Here is a 12,014-nt window from a genome sequence, read left to right on the forward strand (position 1 = left end):
ATGTTGATATTTCTGCTGATGCTAGGGGTGGTGATGATGTTGCTGATGATGTTGTTGTTGATGCTGATGATGATGCTGATGATATTGTTGTATATGATGGTGTAAATGATGTTTATTGATAATGTTGATGATCGCAAACATCAACATAATTTATTAATTTATTCAGTTAGGGTAGCCTCTCATTGTGGGAGGGGAGGGTCTTGTACTCCAGAAGTGACGTCATGTCATCTGCAGCCGCGTGACGTCACGAGCTAACAGGAAGTTGGAGGTCCGCGCGTGAACTGCAATCCGAGGTGAGAAATTCTCATCGTTGTGGTTGTTGTGGTTGTTGTTGTGGTGGTTGTTGTTTACCAAGCTAGAGCCTCGCTCTCTCTCTCGTAGGGATGTCACTAGAGCAGCAGCAGCAGCTTGTGAATCGATGTCCAAGTTGGAACTTTACAACGCGGGGCCTAGACACGCGGGGCCTTGCCTCCTGCCCTCGCCTGGTCGCGTTTGCTTTAATTCCCTCCCTTAAGTTTAATTTGTCTTCACGCGGCTCGCTACTTTGTCACTTTGGTTTATTGTAGATATTAACGCAGTTTTTCTTTTCGTTTTTTTACCAGCCCAAGCCCGCTTGAGCTGCTGTACCGCTCTTGTTTACAGAAGCTACCTGCCCACAACAACAACAAGGTGGGTTTTGTCAACGCGTGTGTCAATGTTTTGACTTAAAACTTTCGTAACTGCAGCAATTCATATTCTTGGTTCTTTCTGTAAAGTCACGGAGATAGAAAATGAAATAACAGATACAAATGTTAAATTAAATAAAAAAATGCAAATAAAGCAAAAAAACCCACGACGTTTTGACCGCAACACAAGTGGTCTTTGTTTATTTCCATTATCTGTTATCTGTATTTGCTATCTACGTGACTTTAGAACCAAGGCTACGTGTGTCAATGTCTGTCAAACACGCTGAGCGCGTGCTGATGTTGACTCTAAATATGGAGGGGACAACCCCTGCTGCTGTTTACCATGGCACTGTGTGTGCCAGAGTCAAGTCTGTTCACTGTTGAACACGCAGGTTATATCAAAACAATATCATATCTTCTTGGTTCTTTCGGCAAAGTCACGTAGAAGGGAAATAATAAAAATAAAACATAATAAAATAATATTATAATATACTATAATAAAATAATAAATTATTATTGTCATATATTATTATATTTCGATATAAAGCTTTCGTGACTGCAGGGATTCATCTTCTTGGTTCTTTGGGAAAAGTCACGTAGAGGGGAAATAACAAAATAATACAAATAAAACATAATAATAATAAATATTGTATTAGTTTTATTTTTATTATTTTATTATTTCCCTTCTACGTGACTTTACCGAAAGAACCAAGAAGATGAATCCCTGCAGTCACGAAAGCTTTAAATCGAAAGTTAAATTTCAGTTTAGTCTATGGGTCTCAACCATGTGTCTCTGTGTGACTCTGTGGGTCTCTATGTATCTCTATGGGTCTTTATTCATCTCGATGCATATTTATGGGTCTCTATGTGTCTCTGTGGGTCTCTATGGGTTTCTATTACTGGTAGGAACGAAGTGGGCCAGACCACCAATAGATTAATGTGTCCGTCCGTCCGTCTGTCCGACAAGATGGCCGCCCGCTCCCCCTGCGATCTGTGAACTAAACAAGATGGCCGTCGCTTCCGGCGCCTCACGGCGAAACTTTAAACTTCGCTTCAAATTTACTTTACTGAAACGCAGCACGCTTTTTTAACACAGAGACAAGATATATTTATATTAACACAGACACGAGATACATTTAATCGCCTTATTTGCGAGGCCTACTGCAGAAAAGGCATCGTGAGGCCTACTGCAGAGAAGGCTTCGCGAGGCCTACTGCAGAGAAGGCTTCGCGAGGCCTAGTGCAGAAGGCTTCGCGAGGCCTAGTGCAGAAGGCTTCGCGAGGCCTAGTGCAGAAGGCTTCGCGAGGCCTACTGCAGAGAAGACTTTGCGAGGCCTAGTGCAGAAAAGGCATCGCGAGCCCTACTGCAGAGAAGGCTTCGCGAGGCCTACTGCAGAAAAGGCATCGCGAGCCCTACTGCAGAGAAGGCTTCGCGAGGCCTAGTGCAGAGAAGGCTTTGCGAGGCCTAGTGCACAAGGCTTCGCGAGGCCTAGTGCAGAAGGTGGTGGTGGGGGGTGGTGTGGTGGGGGGGTGGTGTTGAGGGTGGTGTTGGGGGGGGGCTGTCAACTGCGCGTCACCAAGTCGTCGGCTCCCGCGAAAATCGCTGCGTTTTGTCGTCACGGCGTCGTCGATTTGATGGCGTCGCTGAGATAAAAGCGCCTCCTCGCTGAAGTCGGTCGCCGTGAAGTCTGCAAACGACCACTTCGCCCCCAAGTAGTTGAAGACGGGGGACAGTCGACACAGCGGCGTCCACACGACTCCTCGGCCACCCACGATCACCACGATCACCACACGCCGCCCTCACCACTTAAGCAGGGCGCGTTGCTAAGGGGCGGGGTAGAGGGCGGGGACTCGGAGCCTCTGGCGCGCATCGCTCCTCCCGGTTACTAATTATTATTCCTACCAGCCCACCCCGCAGGGTCCTGTTAAATTGACGCCCCTCCCCCCCACCGTATAATCACATTTTCCTATAACATCGAATAAGGAATAACACAATTGGAACCTCATTTGCCAGTAAAAATATGATAATTGTTTTTTTACCCTTCTATCCGGCAACAAAACTGACACCTTGTTTTTACAAGGAGTCCTGTTTACATAGACCACAATACCTGCAGCCATAATGCAAATAAAAAACAACTCTGATAATATGCACTGAATCCCTGCAGTCACGAAAGCTTTAAAACGACAAAATAAGTTTAAATTTGCTGAACGACGGCTCACAGCTTGCAATTGAAACTGCTATTGTCAATACGATTTGCAGTGAAATTCGGAAATATGTCGTCTCCATAAAAGACAATAAAACCAAGAAGATCCAAAGGAGTTTCTGGTAGAACTTCATTCCGGTTACTGAGCAGCATTTTGCAATCTCCAATTTCTGTGATAAGTTCGTGGCCATTGATGTCGGTGTCATAGAAATTTCCCAAATCTGTGCAATTTCGACGAACTGCATCGACATCCGTGTCGGATAGAAGAGTTTTGACGTCCAGCAGAAATCCAAATTTCGTGTTCAGGTCTTTTAGTCGTAAAAACCGTGTTGACATCTCCTGTTGAAGTCGATAAAATACGCTCTTCATAACGCGCACAATTTCTTCTTCTGCTCAAAGTCCTGCATCTCTTGCCAGTTCTCCCGGCATCTTCCGACGTCGCCTAATTCTTCTGTCCACATCGATCCCCCAGGTTGTGCATCTTGTTTTGGCAAATCATCACGAAGCTTGACAAATTCATGCTCCAAAGATTAAAGATCAGTTGCTGCTTCCTTGAAATTCATAGTAGGATCCTGTAAGTGCTTCTGAACACGATCCATTTTTCCAAGAAAGACATTCAAGAAATGTAATGAAACTATTAAGTTAAAACTTTATACGCATGCCTGTAACTGTTCTGCATCACTTCTGGTTTCAGGCATCATAGTTACGTCCTCCGATAATTTGTCTAGCAGCCCTACTAGTTCATCCAGTGCTTCATAGGTAGCTTTAACAGCTTCTGATCGTGCACTCCAGCGTGTTTCAGGCCGTCGTAGTTTCTGCCACCAAAAAACAGGCCAGTGACTAAGGCTGAAAGACTGCGCCTGTCTGTTGTTTGGGACGTTCTTCCATGTACATTTTTAACAGGCGCGCGTACCAAGATGTTATTACATGACATGTAGGCTGTGTGTGGCGGGATGTATAAACTTTTAGGTTGAGGTGTAGATTTGTGCAGTAGTTTCAGGCTGACGCGCCCGCCGCAATAAGTTATCATGTATCGTTGCAAGCCTCATTTTGGCGCCCCTTTACCTTGGTGCCCCGGGACACATGTACCCCCCTGCCCCCCCCCCCCCCCTAGCCTCGCCTCTGCTTGTTTGAGATTTCTATCTCGGAGCTAAGCCATGCCTGTGTGTCCTGGTGCGGCGTCTCCATCTATCTGACGATGTCCCCAGGAGTGCCCCTTGAGAGAAAGATCACGTCCTGCTGACATTTGAGAGCCCATCCACGTCACCGCTCGTCACCGCTCGTGTCAACGTCTCGCCGCACGACCGTCTCAGGATGTCGCGGTCCCCGTTTGTCAGCGACGCGAGTCACTCGCTGAAGCCGGATGCCCCCACCTCCTCGGGTCGCCAGCCGCGATGGCGACGCAAGGCGGCGTCCGCTAGTACGAGCACGGTGGGAGGCTTGGGCATGCCAGCTCGCCCTGGCGCCCGCAGCAGCCGCAGCCGCAGCAGCATCAACAGCAGCATCATCAGCAGCAGCAGCATGATGGCGGTGTCACCAATGAAGGGGACTTGCCGCACCAACACTGCGCCAGGACGCACTCGCGTCTCCAAGTGCCGGAAAATGCCCGGGGCCAAGGGCACGAGCCCGCCTGGTGAGTGTGGCGTGGCTACGTACGGTGCGAAAGAAGTTCAACAGGCACGCGTAGCCTGTGGTTTTGTGCGTTCGGTGTGCGATGATTGTGGCGTTTGAATGCGTGGAATGTGCGGCGTGTGGTCTGTATGCACGCATCGCCATATATATGTATGCATTCTCTCTGTATATACTTTGCTGTGTGTTTACTGTCCGTGTACACATTTGCCATGAATGCCTGCTGTGTGCGTGTGTGCCCAAACTCCAGGTCGCGCCCGCCGCACTCCCCATGGCGAGCTCGGTGACCGATTCATCCCGGTGCGGAACAGCGAGAATATGGAGGTGGCACGCTACCTCGTATCTCGAGAAGAAACAGCATCTCCACTGAAGGCACGGAGACACACGGTGACACACGGAGACACACGGAGACACACGGTGACACACGGAGACACACGGTGACACACGGAGGCACACGGTGACACACGGAGACACACGGAGACACACGGAGGCACACGGTGACACACGGAGACACACGGTGACACACGGAGACACACGGTGACACACGGAGACACACGGAGACACACGGAGACACACGGTGACACACGGAGGCACACGGAGACGCACGGTGGCACACGGAGACACACGGTGACACACGGAGACACACGGTGACACACGGAGGCACACGGTGACACACGGAGACACACGGTGACACACTAAGACTCACGGTGACTCACGGTAACACACGGTAACACACGTTTATATTTGTCCTTTATATTTGTCCACGTGTAGAAGAAGCAGGCAGCGATGATGCATCTGCTGAGCGGCGTGGATGTGGAGAAAGCACGAATCTTACGCTACCAGGGACGCGTACCCGAGGGTAAGACGGGCTACACGGAGAGACGGTGAAGGACGTGGGGAGCTGGATTTGACGTGTTGGCGAGGACTCAGGGTGACGTCGTGGGAGAGAGACTCGAGCGGTAGACACGACACGGGGACGACAGAGGAGGTGTAGGGGCAAGGCTGAGACGTGGAGGGGAGGACATGGAAGGAGACTGGGGTACAGGGGGCTACAGATGGACGGAGACACGTGGGATGGTGAGGGGGGGGCGAAAGGAACTATGTGTACGTGGCCGTGAGTGGTTCCCCCTGGCACATGGACGCAGGCAAGTCACCGCACGCCCTGCAGGGCTGTGTTCGCAGCGTTCCTGGTGAATGTGGCCACGGCGTTTGCCGTGGTGGTGAACGTCGTCCTGGTGAATGTGGCCACGGCGTTTGCCGTGGTGGTTAACGTCGTCCTGGTGAATGTGGCCACGGCGTTTGCCGTGGTGGTTAACGTCGTCCTGGTGAATGTGGCCACGGCGTTTGCCTTGGTGGTTAACGTCGTCGTCGTTGTCGTGGTGGTTGTCGTGGTTGTGGAGGTGGTGGTGGTGGTTGTGGTGGTTAACGTCGTGGTGGTGGTTATGGTGGTTGTCCCCGAAGGCTGCAGCGGCTCCACACAGCAGCAGGCGTTGTCCTCCATGCCGGGCTACACTCCCCTCTCCCTGCTCACGAAGAAGCGGCGCGTACCCACGCAGCCCGCGCGGGTGCTGGACGCGCCGGGCGTCCGCAATGACTTCTGTGAGATTCGCGCACGCACAAAGATAAAGATCCCCCGTGTGGCCTTAACAGACCGTAGGGGCAAGTGCTGTTAGCGAGCACCTGTGAGGGCCGGAACGGCACACGAGGGGGTGGGTGGCCAGCACCACGCCCGGCCGCCTTTGTCTCCCCGGTGACTATGTTTACACACCGCACTAGGTACTCATTTGAGGCCGAGTCGACCTAGGGGAGGCTCGGGACCGGTTCAGATAATCGTCATCGGTGTTGGCCGTGAGCGGGAATCGAACCCGTGTCGCCAAGTTCATAGCGCAGCGTAGCGCTAACCGCTACACTACCACACGCACACACACAGGCACACACACGCACACGTACACACAGCTTCAAATAGAAATATATCCACGAGTGAAACTTACCGGCTTCAGCCCGCTGAGCTATTCACTTATTTCTCAGCGGCAACGTGGCCACAAATGGCAGCCCAACAAAGCGGCTCCTCATCACGTGGGACTTTGTATCGGCCACATGAACACGTTGAGATACGAGTGGCCCACAATCCAGACCGCTGGTCTCCCACGTGCCCACCCTGACCCATCGCTAAGGCCGCAATGCTGAGATGGCGTCCACGCGATGCGTCAACGCGGTGCTAGTTTGGCGTTCTGCTTCACATTGTGTGCGTACCCGTGTTTGTTCGCCACAACGAGGCCACTGGCGTTCTACCCGCCACACACAGCCTGCAGTTGTCCTGCACGGTATCCACGCCGCAGCCTGCGACACCACCGCCCTCCACCGCCACAACTAAGTGATTGTATCTCGACCTTCCCTGAGTCGCAAAACCGGCATCATATAAAATCCGTATTTACCCACGTGTACACACATATACACACACGATACAAATGTCATCCTGAACTTAAAGTGTTCACCCTTATCGTGACCTGTGACCCCCGTACCGCCGTGCGCACAGACCTCAACGCGCTGGACTGGAGCGTGGACAACGTGGTGTGCGTGGCGCTGGGCCGCCTGGGGACGTACCTGTGGGACGCGGCCACGGGGACCGTGACCCAGCACATGGAGGCCTGCAACGAGGTACTGGGACACAAATACAAAGATCCCTCGCCGCCATGTAGCCTTCACATACTTGTGGGGCAAGAGCTGTTAGAGAACACTGGCATGGCACACCAGGGGGGGGGCGGGTGACCAGCACCAGACTTGGCCGCCTTAGTCTCCCCGTGGGTGATGAGAACCAGGTGCTCATTGGATGTGGAGTCCGCTTAGGGGAGGAGGCGCACGATTGGTTCACACAATTGTCACTTGTGTCTTCGTTTGGAGCTTTCGCGACTGCAGGAATTACTCTTTGGTTCACCACGCGTCTTCCTACCCATTGACATGCTCATTGTTTCTCTAACCCCCTCCTCTCCGCCCCCGCCCCCCCCTCTCGCGATTTAAGGCCTCGTCACAGAGACGATCTCTCTCTGTGTGCCGATGTGTTACTCTCTCTCTGTGTATCTTGGTGATATCAATCTTCTACGGGGAAGTTTTAAGCTTATCTTTTTTCTCTCTCTCTGGGTTTTTTGTTTTCTCTCTCTGCCTGTGTCCTCTCTTTGGAATTTTCACACTTAAATTCTAACTTAGCAATCTTTGAAATACGTAATCAACCGGGCTATGCGTTAATTGTGTGTTGACCGACTCTCTGTGTTGCATTACATTACATTTCGATATTTTGCTAGGTTATTTAAATTTAGTGTGTCTCTCTCCCGTTCTCCTAATTTTCAAGCTTGCGTACCGTGCCATCCGTCGTACTACTCATTGACATGCTAATTTTTCTCTGCCCCCTCCCTCTCTCCGCCCCCGCCCCCCTCTCTATTTAAGGCCTCGTCACAGAGACGTTCTCTCTCTGTGTATCTTGGTGATATCTGTCTGCTTATATGTCTGTCTATAGTTTTCTGGTTAGATTTTTGTTGCTACTTAATTTATACCTGATGATGATTGCTTGTGTTGCAATCGAAACGTCGTATGCTATTATTTAATTTATTATTTTATCTTTATACGTGACTTTACCGAAAGAACTAAAGAACAGAAACATATAGACAGACATATAAGTAGAGATAGATATCACAGAGATACATAGAGAGAGACGCACAGAGACACACACAGAGAGAGACACACAACATAGACACACAGACAGACATATAAGCAGAGACAGATATCACAGAGACACATAGAGAGAGACAACACAGACACACACACACACATTGACTCACACACACATTGACCCACACACACATCGACTCAGACACACACATTGACCCACACACACATCGACTCAGACGCACACACACATTGACCCACACACACATCGACTCAGACACACACATAGACATTGACCCACACACACATTGACTCACACACACACACACAGACATTGACCCACACACACATTGACTCACACACACACACAATGACCCACACACACATTGACTCACACACACACACATTGACCCACACACACATTGACTCAGACACACAGACACACACATTGACCCACACACACATTGACTCACACACACACACAGACATTGACCCACACACACATTGACTCACACACACACACAATGACCCACACACACATTGACTCTCACACACACACATTGACCCACACACACATTGACTCAGACACACAGACACACACATTGACCTACACACACATTGACCCACACACACATTGTGGATGCATGTGGATACGGGGGGGGGGGGCAGTGTTCTTGTGTTCTTGTGCAAAGCAGGCGCGGTGCCGTGAAGCAGCACACGCACGCCGGGAGCTTGAGCGTGAGAGCGGCGTGTGAAGGCCGTGCCGTGTGTGTGTGTGTGCGTGTGTGTGTGTGCGTGTGTGTGTGTGCGTGTGTGCGTGTGTGTGTGCGTGTGCGTGTGCGTGTGCGTGTGTGTGCGTGTGTGTGTGCGTGTGTGTGTGTGTGCGTGTGTGTGCGTGTGCGTGTGTGCGCGTGTGTGCGCGTGTGTGTGCGTGTGTGAGTGCGTGTGAGTGCGTGTGTGTGCGTGTGTGTGTGCGTGTGTGTGTGTGCGTGTGCGTGTGTGTGTGCGTGTGTGTGTGCGTGTGTGAGTGCGTGTGTGTGCGTGTGTGTGCGTGTGCGTGTTTGTGTGCGTGTGCGTGTGTGTGTGCGTGTGCGTGTGTGTGTGCGTGTGTGTGTGCGTGTGTGTGTGCGCCGTGTGTCTCCGCGCGTGTCAGATGGAGGGGCGCTACTACCCCTCGTCCGTCTCGTGGGTACCAACCAGCGGCAACTTCCTCGCCATAGGAACCAGCTTCAACACCGTGCAGGTAATGAGCACTGCATTCTGGGGTACGGGGTGGAGAGCAGAGGATTCTGGGATATTTCAAGGAGCAGGGCATTGTGGAAGGCGGAGTGTGGAGCGAGTGATCGGCACGGGAGACGGGGTGAATGGGGAACTTGCCAAAAATGTGAGACTTCTGGGGTACGGGGTGGAGAGCAGAGGATTCTGGGAAGTGAGCAGGTGGGCTTTGTATCGGCGCCGTGACTTGTGCGTCCTTGCGTGGGTCTCTATGGTGGTGCGTGTGTGCATTTGTAAGTGTGTGTGTACGTGTGTGTGTGTGTACGTGTGTATGTGTACGTGTGTGTGTGTGTACGTGTGTGTGTGTACGTGTGTGTGTGTGTGTACGTGTGTGTGTGTGTACGTGTGTGTGTGTACGTGTGTGTGTGTACGTGTACGTGTGTGTGTGTACGTGTGTGTGTGTACGTGTGTGTGTGTACGTGTGTGTGTGTGTACGTGTGTGTGTGTGTACGTGTGTGTGTGTGTACGTGTGTGTGTGTGTACGTGTGTGTGTACGTGCGTGTGTGTGTACGTGTGTTTGCACGCGCAGATCTGGGACGTGGAGCGCCGCAAGCGTCTCAGGAGCCTGTCGGGTCACGCGGGGCGTGTGAGCTCCCTGGCCTGGAACGGACACCTCCTGGCAAGGCAAGTGCTTGGGCGCACACCGCACACTTTGCCGTGGTGAGCGCTGCGGTGAACGCCGGCGTCGTGGTGACGGCTTTGGCTCTCGACTTGGGTGAGATCCAGCACCTCGGTTTTTTGGGTAAAGTCACTTAAATAGACACTCCATGCCTGGGGCGTGTCATTCAGACGCTGTCTTCTCGACAGACCTGTTTTTTCACCTGAGGACGGCTGCTTGCGTTGTGGCCGAAACGTCGTGAGAATTATTTTATTATGTTTATTTTTATTATTTTATTACTTCCCTTCTACGTGACTTTACCGAAATAACCAAGAAGATAAAGTCACGTAGGTAAAAAATTATAATAAAATAAAATAATAATAAATGAAAATAAATAAAATATTTTTTTCACAATATTTTCACCGACGTGGCTTTACCGAGAAAACCTACGAGTATGAATCCTTGCAGTCACGACAGCTTCACATCTAGAATCACTGCCGTTCCTTGTTGTTGTTTTTTTTGTCGTCAACTCTGCGGTCGCGGCGGCTGCTGCTGCTGCTGCAGTGGGTCCCGCTCGGGAGAGATCCGCCAGGACGACGTGCGGGTGGCGCGGCATCACGTGGCCTCGCTGAGCGGCCACGACCGGGAGGTGTGCGGCCTGGCCTGGTCCCCCGGCGGACGCCTGCTCGCCAGCGGAGGCGACGACAACAGGCTCCTCATGTGGGCCAGCGGCAGCACGTCCCCGGCACCCCTCCACTCCCTCAAAGAGCACACGGCCGCCGTGAAGGCAGGGACGCGCACGCACGCACGCGGTGGTGACACCACGCACGCACGCGGTGGTGACACCACGCACACAGTGACACCACGCACACAGTGACACCACGCGCACAGTGACACCACGCGCACAGTGACACCATGCGCACAGTGACACCACGCACACAGTGACACCACGCGCACAGTGACACCACGCGCACAGTGACACCACGCACGCAGTGACACCACGCACACAGTGACACCACGCACACACAGTGACACCACACACACAGTGACACCACGCACGCAGTGACACCACGCACGCAGTGACACCACGCACGCAGTGACACCACGCACGCAGTGACACCACGCACACAGTGACACCACGCACACAGTGACACCACACGCACACAGTGACACCACGCACACAGTGACACCACGCACACAGTGACACCACGCACACAGTGACACCACACACACAGTGACACCACGCACACAGTGACACCACGCACGCAGTGACACCACGCACGCAGTGGACACCACGCACACAGTGACACCACACACACAGTGACACCACACACAAAGTGACACCACGCACACAGTGACACCACACACACAGTGACACCACGCACACAGTGACACCACGCACACAGTGACACCACACGCACACAGTGACACCACGCACACAGTGACACCACGCACACAGTGACACCACGCACACAGTGACACCACGCACGCAGTGACACCACGCACGCAGTGACACCACGCACACAGTGACACCACACGCACACAGTGACACCACGCACACAGTGACACCACGCACACAGTGACACCACGCACACAGTGACACCACGCACACAGTGACACCACGCACGCAGTGACACCACGCACGCAGTGACACCACGCACACAGTGACACCACACACACAGTGACACCACACACAAAGTGACACCACGCACACAGTGACACCACACACACAGTGACACCACGCACACAGTGACACCACGCACACAGTGACACCACACGCACACAGTGACACCACGCACACAGTGACACCACGCACAGTGACACCACGCACACAGTGACACCACGCACGCAGTGACACCACGCACGCAGTGACACCACGCACACAGTGACACACACACAACACCACGCACACAGTGACACCACGCACACAGTGACACCACGCACACAGTGCACACAGACCCACACACCAGTGACACCCACGCGC

At 52.5% G+C, this 12,014-nt stretch overlaps 1 protein-coding gene across 1 annotated transcript in view; it reads left to right on the forward strand.

Moving 5' to 3' along the window:
- Window positions 1-253: 253 nt before the first annotated feature.
- Window positions 254-12,014, forward strand: part of LOC133362165 (cell division cycle protein 20 homolog) — a gene marked incomplete at its 3' end in the record, with an annotated part of 27,228 nt that continues 15,467 nt past the window's right edge. Inside the window, exons 1-4 of the mRNA XM_061581118.1 lie at window positions 254-293; window positions 603-669; window positions 4,077-4,501; window positions 4,748-4,884. Of these exons, the coding sequence (XP_061437102.1) occupies window positions 4,183-4,501; window positions 4,748-4,884 (456 nt within the window). The remainder of the gene's footprint in view (window positions 294-602; window positions 670-4,076; window positions 4,502-4,747; window positions 4,885-12,014) is intronic.

This window comes from Lethenteron reissneri, unplaced genomic scaffold (assembly GCF_015708825.2).
Source record: "Lethenteron reissneri isolate LAM-NWPU_2019-01 unplaced genomic scaffold, ASM1570882v1 scaffold_1392, whole genome shotgun sequence".
NCBI lineage: Eukaryota > Metazoa > Chordata > Hyperoartia > Petromyzontiformes > Petromyzontidae > Lethenteron > Lethenteron reissneri.